The sequence below is a fragment of the Schistocerca piceifrons genome, chromosome 3 (genome assembly GCF_021461385.2).
Source record: "Schistocerca piceifrons isolate TAMUIC-IGC-003096 chromosome 3, iqSchPice1.1, whole genome shotgun sequence".
Taxonomy (NCBI): Eukaryota; Metazoa; Arthropoda; class Insecta; order Orthoptera; family Acrididae; genus Schistocerca; species Schistocerca piceifrons.
This window is the reverse complement of record NC_060140.1, coordinates 907,716,831-907,735,576: the sequence shown is the minus strand read 5'-3', so window position 1 is coordinate 907,735,576 and position 18,746 is coordinate 907,716,831. Positions and strand designations below refer to the sequence as shown.

The 18,746-nt window shown below is 45.1% G+C and overlaps 1 protein-coding gene across 1 annotated transcript in view; it reads right to left on the bottom strand.

Annotated features, from left to right (window-relative positions):
- Window positions 1–15,942, bottom strand: part of LOC124789195 (zinc carboxypeptidase-like) — a 45,364-nt gene extending 29,422 nt beyond the window's left edge. Inside the window, exons 1-4 of the mRNA XM_047256490.1 lie at window positions 15,790–15,942; window positions 9,502–9,638; window positions 7,776–7,851; window positions 191–335 (exon numbers count right to left, since the gene is read on the bottom strand). Of these exons, the coding sequence (XP_047112446.1) occupies window positions 191–335; window positions 7,776–7,851; window positions 9,502–9,638; window positions 15,790–15,942 (511 nt within the window). The remainder of the gene's footprint in view (window positions 1–190; window positions 336–7,775; window positions 7,852–9,501; window positions 9,639–15,789) is intronic.
- Between the last annotated feature and the right edge of the window lie 2,804 nt (window positions 15,943–18,746).

Sequence of the window (18,746 nt, the reverse complement as noted above, 5' to 3'; positions counted from 1 at the left end):
AGGGCTACGGTGCTGAAGACTGCTATTAACTTTCATTGTTAGAAGGGCTCATAAATTCTTGAAAGATATGTTATCCACTATGATAATGATTCTGCATCTGTTGTGATTTTTGACAATACTTTAAAGGGACTAACAACCGCATCGAGATTTTTAGGTTTGGCTACTGATAGGAAACTTGTTTTTTACTCACCTCCCTCAATGACTACGATGGGATTGCCCTTTGCGAAGGTGATGTTCACACCCAGGATCTCTCGACCTTCGTAACTGGATCCGCCCACAACCAGTGTCACAATGTCCGGGTATGTCTCCGACAGAGAGTTCAGCCAGGCATGAATCTGTAAATCAAGCTTTTGGTCAGAACTGGGATAGGCTCACCTACAGCTATTGCAAAGGAATGACTCTGGCAGTAGTGTGAGGATTTGGATGAAACTCATAGAAAATATAGTACTTGGTACGTACTTTAACGCCTCTGCTCTTCAATACGTGTTGGTTGTCTTTGTGCGTGTTTTGGTTTGCATTTCTCAGGTAAGCTCTTTGAACAGCTTCGTTTTCTTGATGAGCCAATAAGGTGACGATGATAAATGGAGAGCATTCAGTGGGGAATGCATGAAGTCACATCAATGCTTGGGAACATACGGGCGAATCTTTTGATGATAACTATAGCTGTGGGTAGTTTGTCGCAGAAGTACTGACGTATTTCTTGAGAAACTTCCTGGTACACTCTCGATCATAAATTAAGGATAATTGCAGAATGTGGTGCCACACATACATGTGCCGAAGTACATGTGCTACAAAACATTACTGTTTCTTGCGCATGTAACACGACATCAATATGGGATATGGTCACCATGCACACGTACACAGCCCGCACAACTGGTTGGCATACCCTGGATCAGGTGGTCGAGCAGCTGCTGGGGTATAGCCTCCCATTCTTGCACCAGAGCCTGTCGGAGCTCCTGAAGTGTCCTAGGGGTTTGAATATGTGCAGCGATACGTCGACCGAGAGCATCCCAGACGTGCTCGATGGGGTTTAGGTCTGGAGAACAGGCAGGCTACTCCATTCGCTTGATATCTTCTGTTTCAAGGTACTCCTTCACGATGGCACCTCGGTGGAGCCGTGCGTTATCATCCATCAGGAGGAAGGTGGGACCCATTTCACCCCTGAATAGGCGGACATACTGGTGCAAAATGACGTCCCGATACACCTGACCTGTTACAGTTCCTCTGTCAAAGACATGTAGGGGTGTACGTGCACCTATTATAATCCCACACCATCAAACCACGACCTCCATACGGGTCCCTTTCAAGGACATTAAGGGGTTGGTATCTGGTTCCTGGTTCACGCCAGATGAAAGCCCGGCAAGAATCACTGTTCGGACTATACCTGGATACGTCTGTGAACATAACCTGGGACCACTGTTCCAATGACCATGTACTGTGTTCTTGACCTTGCAGGTCAGACTATACCTGGACTCGTCCGTGAACATAACCTGGGACCACTGTTCCAATGAGCATGTACTGTGTTCTTGACTTTGCAGGTCTCCGGGCGAATAAATCATGTCTGTTCAATCGTCTGTAGACTGTGTGTCTGGAGACAACTGTTCCAGTGGCTGCGGTAAGGTCCCGAGCAAGGCTAGCTGCAGTACTCCGTGGCAGTCTGCAGGCACTGATGGTAAGATATCAGTCTTCTTGTGGTGTTGTACACTGTGGACGTCCTGTACTGTACCTCCTGGACACGTTTCCTGTCTGCTGGAGTCGTTACCATTATCTTGAGATCACACTTTGTGGCACACGGAGGGCCCTTGCTACGACCTGCTGTCTTTGACCAGCCTCCAGTCGCCCTAGTATTCTACCCCCCATAACGTCATCAATATGTATTCTTTGAGCCATTTTCAACACACAGTCACCATTAGCACGTCTGAAAACGTGTGCACATTTACTCGCTGCACCATACTCTGAAATGCACCAACACACCTCTCCATACGTGGACTGCTGCCAGCGCCACCGTGTGACGACCGCAGGTCAAATGCACCGCATGGTCATACCCCGAGGTGATTTAAACTCGCAAACCGCCCATCAGAGCATTGTTTCACTATGTATCAGCTTTATCCTTAATTTATGAGCATGAGTGTAGAGTGAAAGTGTGTACCGGACCGGGGCTCGAACATAGGGATATTTCCTGTGAGTTGCCAGTGATATTTTCGCATGAAACTTACAGCCATTCGACAGATAGATAGATCCTATTCAGTTTTATAAACAGTTCGTTCACGCCGGTTCTCTTGCTGCATGTATATCACTGAAACTGAAAATTGAAACATTCATCCATTTCAAAACATGTAAAGAAAAATTTAACAGTGTCATCTATTTCACTAAAGTGGACATTAAAACGAGCACTTTAACCATAGTCCAAAATTTATTCCCAACAAAGAACATGATGCAACCTGTACAAGTGATCTGAAATAGTACTGTGGAACGTAGAGAATCACAGTGGGACTAACAGCTTTGAACTGCTTGTGTACACGAGTATATATGAACTGTCCACGTATGGGATAATGTCCATGAGTATAAGTAATACTGTAGTATCCTCCCCCAGTGCCGTAAGCTGTTGCTAAAGTGGGCACTCGTTGCACAGCTTTCTGTCCTGCCAGTGACCGCGACATCAGCTCCCTCTTGTAGTTACCTCGACCTCTAGCTTAATAATTGTTATTGTGTTCTAACTACTGATAACCATTATGGTCTTGTGGGGAGATTCCAGAGCTACAGAAATAATATTCGGAGACAGACTGAAAGAAACATTTCTCGAATATAACCTTCACCTACAGGTAAAGGAAAACAGTTTCATCAAATGAAATGAGAGCATTAAAATGAGTGGCAACGTATGCTTAAACTGTTCAGCTTGTGCCGCTTATTGAACTGGCAGCCACACGAGTCAAAAGGAGAAAATCACACACAGTCAGTGCTAAAATACTGATGAGAAACGCAGGTAAGCCAGAGAGAGATACTGTCAAACGATGCTGTGGCGGCAGAGGACTTTTAACGTTACCTGAGCGGCAGCGTAGAGGGCTCCGACACTCGGTTACGCTCGCGTTTTGGAGCTATCAACGTATTATTTATTAATCAAGCTGTTGAGCAATACGAGCAACGAGCTCCTTGAAAACGGAAGCCATGGCTAATCTTATGACGCTTCAGCACTCAGAACCTACTACAACATGGCGCTTCCATGTGACCCACAGGCTGACTGTCCTTAGCGATGAAAAACTTCTTGACGTCATCGAGGAGGTTCAAAAAATGGTTCAGATGGCTCTGACCACTATGCGACTTAACTTCTGAGGTCATCAGTCGCCTAGAACTTAGAACTAATTAAACCTAACTAACCTAAGGCCATCACACACATCCATGCCCGAGGCAGGATTCGAACCTGCGACCGTAGCGGTCGCTCGGTTCCAGACTGTAGCGCCTAGAACCGCACGGCTACTCGGGCCGGCCATCGAGGAGGTTCAAAACGTGCTTAACTGAGGGTTACTGCCCGCTCTGAGTGCTTTTTAAAGCCTCAGCTCACAATATGACAATAGACTCAGAGAAGTAGCATTATTTTTTATGATCAACCTGTGTCTTTTGCAGAAGGACCACTGGAAGGACCACCAAGTGACCTTACTTTGCCAGGTGCAAACGTCCCTTAGTTGCGGTTCTGCGCTAACCTGGACGAACATCTTCAGCAAGTATGTTGACGACTTGGGAAGAGCTCCCACTCTTCCAATCTGGAGAGGCGCAGTAGATTTACTCTTGGCGTCGTAGTGCTGGGAGCCATCGAGAATGACTTCAGGTAACGATGGTAGTGATTTAGGGACACGTCACTGACACCCCGCGTCCTTACATGCGCCGGCCGTGGTGTCCTAGTGGTTCTAGGCGCTTCAGTCTGGAACCGCGCGGTCGCAAGTTCGAATCCTGCCTCGGGCATGGATGTGTGTGATGTCTTTAGGTTAGTTAGGTTTAAGTAGTTCTAAGTTCTGGGGACTGATGACCTAACATGTTAAGTCCCATACTGCTCAGAGCCATTTGAACCTTACATGTCACCTCTCATGCAACAATACCAGTGTGCCAATTTTCAACAGGACAATGCTCATCCACACATCGCACATGTCTCTATGAACTGTCTGCTTGATGTTGCGGTGCTCGAGCGGTCACAACCACCCCCAGATCTGTCCCTGATAGCACATGTGTTAAGACCAGTTTGGACATCAACTTTGTCTCAGTGTCAGTGTCCAGGAAATGAAAGACCAGTTGTAACAACTGAGGGTTAGTTTGTCTCACGAAAGGACACAACTGCTTTATGACATCCTTCCTAACCGAATAAGGACATGCATCCAGGCCAGAGAAGCTGCAATGTCACACTGACAAGTGGCTCATACTGCCAAGTTCTTTGTACATTTTTCTCGATTTTGTAATCATGAAATAACATCAAATGACCTCTCAACCCGTAAAATTTCATTTCGTTTCCTCCTTCTATTCTGCATGCTTAACGTTTTCTGTCAGGCAGTAGATTTATCATCTGACCCATCCAGATAGCCGCGCACGTTAGCACGTTCATTGCAGGAAAAAATTTGGAAATTTGTGGCAAGGACTATGGGACCAAACTGCTGAGGTCATCGGCCCCCACGCTTACCCACTACTTAATCTAACTTTAACTTACGTTAAGGACAACAAACATACCCAAGCCCGAGGGAGGACTCGAACCTCCGACGGGGGGAGCCGCGCGAACCGTGACGAGGCCCTCCCAGACCGCACGGCTACCCCGCGCGGCTTCTTTGCAGGACTCGAGTAAATTTGCCGTCCCCGCGTCGAATCCTCCAGGCAGATTAACAACGAGGGCTGGTGTCCCGGCCAACCTGCCTGTTGTTTTTAGGCGGTATCCCACTTCCGATTAGGTGAATATCGGGCTAGTACTCAAGTCCTGTCTCAGTTACACGAATCGTAAAAATTTCCAAAATTTTCTCACGCTTTCATGTGGAATAACAATAGACGCAGAATGATGTCGTACGCAGCTTCCGTCCCAGGGAGAATAGGTGGCGACAGAAAGGGCATCCATCCACCCTCAACCATTAACATCACCAACATCTGAGGTCATCAGTCCCCTGGACTTAGAACTATTTAAACCTAACTAACCTAAGGACACCACACACATCCATGCCCGCGGCAGGATTCGAACCTGCGACCGCAGCAGCAGCGCGGTTCCGGACTGAAGCGCCTAGAAACGCTCGGCCACAGCGGCCGGCCCGTGAAAACACGGCATATGGCCTAGAGAAGGAAGAAGGGTGTAATAGTAAGGCAATGCTTCTTTTTTTTTTGAAATCAGGTTAGTTTTGTCCAGGATTCCAATACACAATATTATTGTGCACTCTTTTGGCTACAAAACCTTATTTTTCAAAATAACCTTCATCGAATGCGACGGCCTCGCGCCACCTCACTGGGTAAGCCCACATAATTCCACCCTACTGGTCGATATCGGAGCCAACGTCTTGCTGCATCAAAAACCTCCCCATCATTCACGTACCGCTTTCCGCGGAGTGCATCCTTCATTGGGCCAAACAAAGGGTAATCGAAGGTGCGAGATCCGGGCTGCAGCGTGGATGAACAAGAAGAGTCCAGTGAAGATTCGTGAGCTCCTCTCTGATGCGCAGAGTTGTGTAGTGCCTTGCGTTGTCAAAGAGAAGCACACGTGCGTTTGCATTTTTGTGGTGACGAACAGCCTGAAATCGTTTCATCTGTTTCCTGAGGATGTGTGATGTCGGCCGGCACGCGGCAGATCGGACGGATTTGTCCGGCCTTCTTACGATGATGACAGACGGAAATTGAAAATTTGTGGTAAGAACTATTGGACCAAACAGCTGAGGTCATTGGTCCCTAGGCTCACACACTACTTAATCTAACCTAAACTAACTTACGTTAAGGACAACACACACACCCATGCCCGAGGGAGTTCTCGAACCTCCGACGGGAGCAGCCACGCTAACCGTGACAAGGCGCCCGAGACCGCACGGCTACCCCCCGGGCGATGATAGACGCCTCGCCCAACAATTCACAGTTCTTTTGTTCACCGTCAGGTCTCCGTGAACTTTCTGCAAGTGCCTATGAATACTTGCGATGCTCTGGTTTTGTACAAAAGGAACACAATGACAACTGTCTGCTTGGAACGCTCCTCCATTACAGACGCCATTTTGAATCCTACGTAGAGCGTCGCCACCTTTCGGATGTTATGAAATTACAGGGGCTGAAGCGAGAATATTTCACGAAGTCATACAACAAATTCAGTATTGGCCGAGTAAGAAATGTGTTGCGTTACTTATTGAACGCTCCTCGTATTATCAATCAGTTACCATCGCATCACACATAAAACTGAAATCCAAATCTTTCGACTCTTTAATTCGTGAAGTTCTGAATTACAATTCCTGTCTTAAGCGCTCCATTTTCTTTAGTCTAGTTGGTTCTAAGGTTTTGTCGCCACAGTACCGTGGCTCACGTTCCCGAGATTTAAGTAAGTTTTTGTGCAAATAAATGGACAGGAATAGTAGCGTTGCTGATACTGAGTCATAATTAAACGACAGCTGTGTGAAGTTTCTCATCGCGAGAAATGAGAAGGAACGATCTGTGTCTACTTCACAGAAATTCTTACAGTTAAGGTCTCGCTCAAAACTATTTTCTATTGAACGGTTTTGACAGGTGCAGCTCTCATCTTCAGATCTACAAAAACTTTTTTGGTTGTACGTCATGTTCCATTGTGCGTTCATTACTTATGCCATACTAAAATGTGTATCTTACATGCCGCACAGGTCTATCACAAATAAAATTTAAACAGGTTTGTCACAAGTAAATGCAACTTCTACAATTTGTCATGTCCAAATACAGAGCACTCGTTTGATGCTAGTCAGTTGTTAAACTCCGCAGTATATAGTGAAAGGGCACATTTATACCAATATTTATATTTACTTGACGAATGAAGCACATCTTAGAACCATCTCATTCGAAATACGTAGTGCATAGAGCAAGTTTTTGAAGATCTGAAGATCACAGTTTCTACCTTCGAAACCCGTCAATAAAAGATAGTTTTGAACGCGATCTTGGCTATGAACATTTCTTTAACCCGAATCTCCATGATGCTGGAATTGCTGTGGGTCAGCAATTTCTGTTAGTCATTACAACAAAAAAGAAGCCAATACAGGTTGGTATGCGCTGTAACTGTACATTCTCACATTTTTTACATGATTTTTGCATTTTCGAAAATGGCTCCCGGTCCGAAACTAGTCATCGAGTGAATAAAAAAAAGTGAAATCTGCAGCTTGGGCTGGTTTTCGTTGCACTGTTTTCTTTAACAGTTAGTTGTATGTATCAATTTCTTGCCCTGAGGATTGGCATCGATTATTATCACTTTGGAGCCAACGGCTTTGTCGTGTTGATAACTCCGGTTCCCGGCTTATCACTGAAGTTAAGCAACGTTGGGCTCGGCTAATACTAGGATGGGTGACCCTATCAAAAAATACCGTGTTACGAAAAGTATAAGTAGAGTGTTAACGGTGTTGAAAACATTTAATACAGAAATCCATTATGAGGGGGGATGACATGTTCAGTACGCTCTTTGTGTGTTTGCTGAATAAAGCCACTCTGCCGTTCTAAAGAGCAAGTGGTAACTACCATCGTAACGTCAGAGTCACTAGTGCCTCACGTCTGCTGTATCCTTCTTGACAACAATACATAGTATATACGCGATGTAAAGAACGTACCTCCGTGAGGTTGTAGCAGTCGTCCCATCCAAAGGATTCTCCTTGTCTCCTGAATCCTCTCTCGTTGTCTATAAGTCTGGAAGAAGAGATACGTGATTAGATGTGCCCAGCAGATATATTCAAGATATAACACAAAGATAGACAAGATGTAGAAAGTAGGGCTAGTCTTGTGTTTCAGTCTTTGCTTCGGAGGTCAAATCAAAACAGTATGAATAGATGAATTACCTTCTTAGTTATATAGCAACAACGTGCTTATTGAATCTATTATTCGAAAGTTAACATGGGGTGTGTCAAACCTTCACCTACAGCTCTGCTGGGGAACCTTTCATAGAGGTTTCTGAATGTATCTGCAGGAACGGCAGACCAATCTTCCTCAAGAGCCTAATCCAGACAAGAGGAGGAGATTAGTGTTTAACGTCCCGTCGACAACGAGGCCATTAGAGACAAACCACAAGCTCGGATTTGGGAAGGATGGGGAAGGAAATCGGCCGTGCGATTTCAAAGGAACCATCCCGTCATTTGCCTGAAGTGGTCTAGGGAAATCACGGAAAACCTAAATCAGGATGGCCGGACGTCGAATTGAACGGTCGTCCTCCCAAATGCGAGTCCAGTGCGCTAACCACTGCCCCCCTTCTCGGTTCCAGAGAAGATATTGAGTTTGGACGCAGGAGTTTCAAGTGGAGTCGACATTCTGACTCATTCTAAAGGAGTTCTGGGTTCAGGTCAGCACTCTGGGCAAGGCAGTTCATTTCATGAATGTTTCTGTCCACAAACCACTGCTTTATAGCAGATTGCATTGTCATGCCTATACAAACAATCATCGTCTACGAACAGTTGCTCCACTGTACACTGTACACAATGCTGCAAAATGTGTTCATATCCTTCCAGATTTAGCTTTTTTGTAAGTGCAGTAAGGACCACACCTTATCCAAGAGAAACACTCCCACACCGTAAACACCACCTCCTTCGCACTTCACTGTTGGCACTATGCATGATTTCAGATAACATTCTCCAGGCATTTGCCAAATGCAAATCCTTCTCGTTTCCACTTCATAATCACACCACCAACAGTCGAGCAACTTTGGAAGGGTTGAAATGTCCCTGTTGGATATGTTACTCACGTGACATCCAACGGGTAGGCCACGTACAAAGTCACTGAACTCTCCTGATTGACCACGCATTCTACTGTTAATACTTCTCTTACTGACAGTACAGTATTCCCCGCTTCATTTTATACTGGCAGGTCTGCCTCACGTGCCATCTAGTGGTCAATTCCGCTTTGCATAGCAGTGTCGAAATACTTTTTATCAGATAGTGTATTTGCAAAATCCTAGATGGAACACTGGGAGAGGCCTTGGGAGCCTTCTGTATACCAGCTGCTACAAGCCCTTGGAGCAGAACTGTGTATATCTAAATAATCAGTCAGTTCGTTAGTTACACTTCTCAAGGGTTAACTTTGGTCCATATATAGTAGTGTCGTGGAACGACTTGGTTTAAGTAATATCACCTAAATTTTTGTTTAAACATGGCTACATGCCGACTATTTTTCAAAGGAGTCCACGTAACGGAGAACAATATTTAGTTTAATAACGTGTTTATGTATGTACATATTTCAATTACATACGCCAAAATATTCGAAATATGTAGTCCTGTTAACAGTGTTCTATATTTCACTCCGCGGTATCGTAGAAAATAAATATGGTATCAATCAGTAGTATGCACATACTTTTGCACGTTGTCCACGTAGACAGCCGCCTCCATGCCATAAATTTGGATCATCTCCAGGAAAGCACCCTCTATCCGCGGTGATACCATGACATCCACCGGTTTGTTCACGGCTTTGGCTTCCTTCCAGAACTGTATCTGCAATATAGTGTTAGATTTACAAATAATGCTGAATTAATCTACAAATGTCACTAAAATAATTTTTAAGTCATTGATTACTGGGCGCATCTCTGCTACATCTTGAGCCCAGACTTCTATTACTCAGGAAAGAAAATCAAATAGATATGAAGTGCAAAATCAAAATTATTTTTTGTGACTTTTTAAAAGTCCAACTTCAGTATGCAAATTTCGAAGTGTGTTCGTTTGTACAAGTCTATTATTAGTTGGCTCTGAGCACTATGGGACTTAACATCTATGGTCATCAGTCCTCTATTATTAGTTGTAACACCTCCACTGACGAGTTAAAGCATTATGTTCACCTACTTAATAGCTTGTCTGTACGTCGTTGGAACGAAATACATCGCTGATTCTGCTTATCAGGGATTGCACAGATTGTTCGTATGTTTGTGGAGGAATGTGGCATTAGACGTCTACGCATAGGACATGTAATTCCCGTAAATATCACGCGCTGATCTGCGTACGTGGTGCTGGCCCTCGATAGCGACGCAGATGGGTCCCATAGGATACACATCAAGCGAATTTGGCTGCCGAGACATCAATGTGAGTTCACTATAATGCTCCTCAAACCGCTGAAGCATGGTTCTGCCTCCAAGACACGGGCAGTCATACGAGGGTTATTCGGAAAGTAAGGAACGATCGGTCGCGAAATGGAAACCATAGTGAAAATCAGATGAAGTTTGGCACACGTATGTTGGGCAGTGTCTCTAGTATGCCCATCGTTGTGTTTAGTTCTGGCCGAACAGGGAGCGCATAAAGATATATAGAAAAATAGTGTCTCCCGTCAAGTAGGAGGGCCTGGTGAGAAATTTTGCCTGAAGCTATGCAGCCAACATTACATGACTGTCATGCGTTTTCTTCTTCAAGACTATTCTCAGCCGCATTCTGCAGGGGCAGTCGGAAATGTTTGATCACCCACAATTCAGCCCGTACTTGTCTCCGTCTTAGTTTCATCTCGGCTCACATGATCCGCTGGCTATGAAGACATTTTGGCACAGACAACGAGCTGTAGGCCAGCGTAGAAAATTGGCGAAAAGCAATGGCGGCTGCCTTCTATAACGAGGGTATTGGAAAGTTCGTACAAAGCTACGACAAAAGTCTAAATCGGATTAGCGACTATGGAGATAAGTAGCTGGGAGTTGTAGCTAACTGTTGCAAATAAAACAGTTTTGATTTTCACTGTGGTTTCCATTTCGCTACCAATCGTTCCTCACTTTCCCAATGGCCCTCGTACTTCTGAAGGATGACATCGCCGTCGGTGAATACATCATACGTGAGGGATGCAGGTGGTTGGCAGCTGTCAGCGTGTCTTCGATTACCACCAAAAGTCGCATGCAAGCATGGGAGAATGTCTTCCATGGCTTAATACTACCAGGCTGTATCCGTGACATGCTGCACCTTTCGAGTCACCGTTCACCTCGATTACGGCGTTTGTGGAGACGACCAGCGATTTAGCGTAACAAAATGTGATTCACTCGAAGACCACCATATATGTTACGTTTCCATTGATCGACGGTCGAATCCAGATGGTCCCGTGCCCACTGCAATCGCAACTGACGATGTCGTTGGGTCAACATGTGCACTCGTAGGGGTGGTCTGCTGCGGAGCTCCATGTTCAACAATATACGCTCCGAAGCACTCCTGCGTGGACCAGAATTGTGCTCTCTCGGCATAGATGCCACAGATCACCATCTGTCTTACATTTCAGAGCAGACAAGCCTGCAAACCCCGCGTTCTGTGAGGAGTCGTGGACGTCCAACCATTTAGCGCCTAGTGGTAGTTCCACAGTCGTTCTACGTCTTTCCATAGATGCTCACGACAGTAGCACGTGAACATTCGATCAGCTTTGTCGTTTTTGAGATAGTCGTTCACAGGCTCTGCGTAATAATAATCAGCCCTTTGTCAAAGCCGCTTATCCTCAATGAATTTCTCCATTTGCAGTCCGTATCTTCGTTTGGATGATACTCCGTCCGTGTCTACTACGGTTACATACGGTATTTTTCGTACCGCATCATGTGCCCGCAACGGCAGCAGGCGCCATCCCACGTCGCGGAGAGCAGTGGTCATGATGTTTTGTCTCCTCAGTGTATATGGCTGTTAGCTGTATGTTTAGAACTCTGACGTTAGCATTGTAAGTATCACTATAGCAAGTTGTTGTTTTGAACCAAACAGTAGCTACCGAGATACGTTGCAAGTCTTCCGAAGTAAGAGTGATTTCAGGTGTGCCGCAGGGTAGTGTCGTAGGACTGTTGCTATTCACAATATATATAAATGACCTTGTGGATAACATCAGAAGTTCACTGAGGCTTTTTGCGGATGATGCTGTAGTATATCGAGAGGTTGTAACAATGGAAAATTGTACTGAAATACAGGCGGATCTGCAACGAATTAACGCATGGTGCAGGTAATGGTAATTGAATCTCAATGTAGACAAGTGTAATGTGCTGCGAATAGATAGAAAGAAAGATCCTTTATTATTTAGCTACAATATAGCAGGTCAGTAACTGGAAGCAGTTAATTCCATAAATTATCTGGGAGTAGACATTAGGAGTGATTTAAAATGGAATGACCATATAAAATTAATCGTCAGTAAAACAGATGCCAGACTGAGATTCATTGGAAGAATCCTAAGGAAATGCAGTCCGAAAGCAAAGGAAGTAGGTTACAGTACACTTGTTCGCCCACTGCTTGAATATTGCTCACCGGTGTGGGATCCAGACCAGATAGGGTTGATAGAAGAGAGGTGTGCGTGTGTGTGTGTGTGTGTGTGTGTGTGTGTGTGTGTGTGTGTGTGTGTATGTGAAATCTTATGGGACTTAACTGCTAAGGTCATCAGTCCCTAAGCTTACACACTACTTAACCTAAATTACCCTAAAGACAAACACACACACCCATGACCGAGGGAGGACTCGAACCTCCGCCGGGACCAGCCGTTAGAAGAGATAGAGAAGATCCAACGGAGAACAGTGGAAGACTCTGCGAGAGAGACGATCAGTAGCTCGGTACGGACTTTAGTTGATGTTGCAGTTTTGAGAACATACCTTCACCGAGGAGTCAAGCAGTATATTGCTCCCTCCTACATATATCTCGCGAAGAGGAGCATAAAATCAGAGAGATTAGAGCCCATACAGAGGCATACCGACAACCTTTCTTTCTACGAACAATACGAGACTGGAATAGAAGGGAGAACCGATAGAGGAACTCAAGGTACCCTCCGCCACACACCTTCAGGTGGCTTGCGGAGTATGCATGTAGATGCAGATGTAAATGTAGATGTAGGTTTGTACACAGGACTCGGATCCGGGAGGAAGATGGTTGAAATGTCCGGCCATTCAGATTTAGGTTTTCGGGAAATGCCGGGATGGTTCCTTGGAAAAGGTTCAAATGGCTCTGAGCACTATGGGACTCAACTGCTGTGGTGATTAGTCCCCTAGAACTTAGAACTACTTAAACCTAACTAACCTAGGGACATCACACCTTGGAAAAGGAAACTACAGATTTCCTCCCCATCCTTTCGTAACCCGAGCTGTATGTGTTTTTATTTGTCTTTCCGTTGCTCTACTGATCATGGGAAATCACTACGTACAGCTACCTATGTAATTTAGGACGGCTGAATTTCCAGTATAGCTCAGCAGATTGCCATGTGACTCGAACGGTAAATGCGCCAACGCGGCACCCATATGCTGTTGGATCTGTCAAAGTGTCTCTAAGAGTCATTTCAAGCGTAGTCCAGACGCGCGTTGCTATATTATGGCAAGAAAGGTTGCCCATAAGAATTGGCGCACACGACTGGGATGTCATTCAGACATTCAGTCGCTGTCGCCGCACACAAAAGCTAGAAGATATGTCGCCCGTTGTGAACACTACCACCTAAGGACCAAAACGTACAGGTTATGATGGCTCGTGGTGTAGCGAATCTTAAACACTGTAGGACGTGAGTCGCGTTGTGACCCCAGGCGTGCCAGCCCTCACACTATCTTATAGACTGGCGGCATCGTCCTGCTGTGCACCACGGTTCCTGTTAAAGACATATGAAAAGCCAAACACTAATACATGGCAACGCTAATGGTCAGCCTGCAGACCTCGCCTGAAAATCTCAACATCCGTAATATACAGTATATACGCTGGATACTACAAGTATAATTAAAATGCTTGCTGTGATTCAGTAGTTTATTGTGTCGACCTTATAACAGGCAAGTAAAATAACTGATCGTATATTTATGGTTCCAAACTCAAGATTCATCTCTGCACTAGATGTGGGTACTGTGAACTACTAGCTCAACTTGCTTGAACCACCATATACGAGGGTGAGTCAAATGAAAATCTTAAATTTGTAATAACAAATCGAAATTTAGCGTCGTTATCCTGTAAGTTGGTAAGCGTGCTACAAACAGCGTGCAGAATGGCCTGTAGGTGGCAGCATAGTGCAGATGCACACATACCGTCGCAGTGTCAGTATAAAGATGGCCGCCCCACTTGCGACTTGTACGAGGGAAGAACAGCGTTCTGTTATTCGGTTTTTATAGTGAAGGTGTGGAACCTATCGAAATTCATCGACGAATGAAGCTTCAGTGCGGTGATGCATGTTTGTCACAGCAGCAAGTCTACGAATAGAGTAGGAAGTTCGCAAATGGTGTGACCAGTGGAAGATGCTCCTCGTCCAGGTCAGGCACAACGAGTTGTGACTCCACAGAACATTGCAGCAGTTGAAGCCATAGTGAAGGAATACCGCCGAGTGACACTGAATGACAGTGCACCATGTTTACAGATTAGTCATGGATCAGCACACCACATTGTGCATGATGTGCTCCAGTTTCACAAAGTGTCTGCAAGATGGGTGCCACGGCAGCTGACTCCTGAAATGAGAGAACGACGTGTTGATTCTTCGGCTGTTTGAACGAGAAGGTGATGGCTTCTTTGCAAGAATCGTTACTGGGGACGAAACCTGGCTTCACTTCCACCAACCGGAAACGAAGAGAGCGAGCAAGGGATGGTGCCATTCCTAATCACCAAAACCAAAGAAGTTTCGAAAAGAAACATCAGCAGGGAAGGTTATGCTGACTCTCTTTTGGGACGAAAAACGCGTCATTTTGGAGCATTACATGCCTAGAGGAACCACTGTCACCATTGCATCATACACAGATCTAATAAAATATCATCTGCGGTCTGCAATAAAATCAAAGCGACGTGGATTGCTGTCAGCAGGTGTCCTTTTGCAACATGACAATGCAAGGGCGCACACTGCCGGTACAACAGTTGCAACAATCACAGACCTGCATTTTGAGTGCCTTCCTCATCCACCATACTCACCAGACCTTGTCCGAAGTGTTTTCCGTATGTTTGGACCACTAAAAGGCGCAATGGGAGGAAAGAAGTTCCGATCTGATTAAGACGTTACGCGGACTACCAAAAGAATTCTTTTCTAAAGGAATTTATGCAGCCGGCCGGAGTCGCCGAGCGGTTCTAGGCGCTACAGTCTGGAACCGCGCGACCGCTGCGGTCGCAGGTTCGAACCTTGGCTCGGGCATGGATGTGTGTGATGTCCTTAGGTTAGTTAGGTTTAAGTAGTTATAAGTTCTAGGGGACTTATGACCTCAGCAGTTGAGTCCCATAGTGCTCAGAGCCATTTGAACCATTTTTGAATTTAAAAAAATATTTAAGGTTTTCATTTGACTCGCCCTCGTACGTTACCGGTGTGCACTACTAGAGCAGGTCCACCTCCTAGTTTGGTCCGTCACAAAGTGGCCGAATTTATCAATGCTTTCACGCTCCTTTTAACTGTGGTAAAAAAGTATTCTGGTGTGTGCTGAGCCTAGCGTTCTGGCGATCGTTTGAACTTCGAGAATGGAGCGTTTTCACTCACGCGGTAGTTGGCACGCACAGTATGTTGGAGCACCCAGCAGGGTTGAGTCCCGCTATGTTCCGGGAGTAGCCCAGCTTTTATTATTACGTAGATTAATTTGTTTACATAATTTCATTCGCGCAATATCTGTGGATACAAAGGAAACAGCGAGGAATGGAATAAACTAGATGTGCGACTGGATCATTATGCCTGTAAAATAGAGATCATTTTTCACGAAAATGGGAAGTAGTGAGCGGAGGGAATACTCACGTCTTCGTGGAACTGGTCAAGCCCGGCCAACAAGTGCAGCTGTTCCTCGTCCGAGGGCAGAAGCCGGTAGACGCGGTAGCCGTCGTAGCGGACCACGTGACCGCACGCCGCCGCCACGGCAGTCGCCAGCAGAAACGCAGCCCTCCACAGCATGCTGAAACTTCAGTTCAGACCACTTGTGACTTTTGGTATCAGCTGCATCGAGCTGCCGTGACAAATGGAACGAACCTAAATGTAATAAAGATAGCATTAATCACTGTTCTGCGAGATACGAATTTACTGTCGGCAATATTTTAATGTAAGTACGAAGTATTTAATTTCTGTGGCCTTGCTGCACATCCTAGCATTTATCTCTATAACTCAGGAAGTACGGCAAATCACATGAAGAACAGGTTGAGATTAAACTTTGTCGAGTAATGCTTACGTATTTCCACTTGGACATGCACAGTAGCATTCAATCAGAACAGAGAGTTTATAACAGTTCAATACAGGCTTTAACAGCTGATATTTGCGTCCTTGATGATTTTTGTTTTATGGTCACCTCAAAGTGTTCCATGGCATATTTCTCCATCCAATGTCCCACCTGATGGCGTGGCTATGCGGAAACCACCCAGCTGTGTTGTAGCGAATCTTTATACGGCAAAATTTGACGAAACTGCCCTTCAGATGGCGAAGAAGAAACCTTGGCTTCGCTACGTTGATATTTTCGCTATATGGGCTCAGGGAGAAAAGGAACCCTCTGAATTTTCAAATTTTCTTAATGATATTAATTCTAATATAAAGTTTACCATGGAAAAAGAGAAAGATGGTTAAATTTATTTTCTGGTCCTACATATAATTAGAAAACCATAATCAGCTTTAGGGTATAAAGTTTACATATACCCTACTCACGTGGGTAGACGCTTACACAAAAATTTCAGTCACTTTCCCAAGCAGAAAAGCGGAGTGGATCGAGCTACAAAATCTGTGAACCACAGCTCGATCATTTAAGAACTGCTTTCATGCGAAACGACTGCTCTGACAAAAAGATAAATAGGACACTATTGCCTAAAACATCTGGAGCTTCTAGTAATAAACAACCCACTATGGGATAGCTTTCCTCTCATTCACAAAAGCAGTAAAAAAATTGCAGCAGCAGATATTAGTGATACGGTTAACCAACAAGAGAAGGACGCGAATAGTTGAACATTGCAAAGCACCTTCACCCGACGCCTGTCACGGGAGTACTGTACAAAATTCCATTAAGTCAAGTGTAAAATTGGAACTACAAAAAGAAGTATTACGACCCGACGTAAGAACCACAAGAGCCATTTTCGTCTGGGAAACAGGAATGAATCAGCAGCAGCAGATCATGTAGTGGGACCAGGAACAAACAAACTCGTTTTTCCGATACTATGGTTTTATCAAGAACCAATCGTTACTATGCAAGGATATACAGAGGGGCCATAGAAATTCAAAAGCTCAAAAATAACTTTAACAGAAAATAAGATAGGTTGAAGTTACACAAGTTGTTGGCCTTAGTGCCAAATAAAGCAAACAGCACCAACTCCTCGCCACTGCCAAGTTCCTTAACCCACATCGCCGTGACTCTGGGATCTTAGGCTGGGGCCTGATGACGTCACAAATCGACCGTTTCGTAGATACATAAAAACAGGTCAGTTTATTGAACTGGATTAAAGTTTGAAACTGCTATCTGAGACTTCATACCGTCTGATAATGCCTCCAGCAGTGGGAGACGAAACGTTGGGAAGAGAAAAAGGCATTGGACCTTGATATCACGTTCACAAAACTAAAACCACCAAGGTTTCATATTAATTGTTTTTATTTTTAGTTTTCTAAATATACATTAGTTTTCAATACATTATCAGATGTAAAGAGAAATTTTTAATCAACAAGTAACAGTAAAACGCAAAAATAACGTTATTTGTAACGAAGAAGTTCAGGCTGTTTCAGGAGAATCGTTGCTGTGTTTTGTTGGCAACATCACTGACGGCCATGCAGCACGCTTCATCAGGTTAACGGTTTTGTACACCCTAATGTACGACAGACGGTGGTGTAGCAAGATGCAAGTGTGTTAACTGCACATAAAATTCTGCAGCTTCCACTGACCTAGAGCCGACACCAACGTTTCGACAGCAAATACGCTACTGGCCATTAAAATTGCTACACCACGAAGATGACGTGCTACAGGCGCGAAATTTAACCGACAGGAAGAAGATGCTGTGATATGCAACTGAGTAGCTTTTCAGAGCATTCACACAAGGTTGGCGCCGGTGGCGACACCTACAACGTGCTGACACGAGGAAAGTTTCCAACCGATTTCTCATACACAAACGGCAGTTGACCGGCGTTGCCTGGTGAAACGTTGTTGTGATGCCTCGTGTAAGAAGGAGAAATGCGTACCATCACGTTTCCGACTTTGATGAAGGTCGGATTGTACCCTATCGGGATTGCGGTTTATCCTATCGCGACATTGCTGCTCGCGTTGGTCGAGATCCAATGGCTGTTAGCGGAATATGGAATCGGTGGGCTCAGGAGGGTAATACGGAACGCCGTGCTGGATCCAAATGGCCTCGTATCACTAGCAGTCGAGATGACAGGCATCTTATCCGCATGGCTGTAACAGATCGTGGAGCCATGTCTCGATCCCTGAGTCAACAGATGGGGACGTTTACAAGACAACAACCATCTGCACGAACAGTTCGACGACGTTTGCAGCAGCATGGACTATCAGCTCGTGGGCCATGGCTGCGGTTACCCTTGACGCTGCATCATAGGCAGGAGTGCACGAATGGCAAAACGTCATTTTTTCGGATGAATCCACGTTCTGTTTACAGCATCATGAAGGTCGCATCCTGCGTACCACCCGACGTGATGGTATGGGATGCCATTGGTTGCACATCTCGATCACCTCTTGTTCGCATTGACGGCACTTTGAACAGTGGACGTTACGTTTC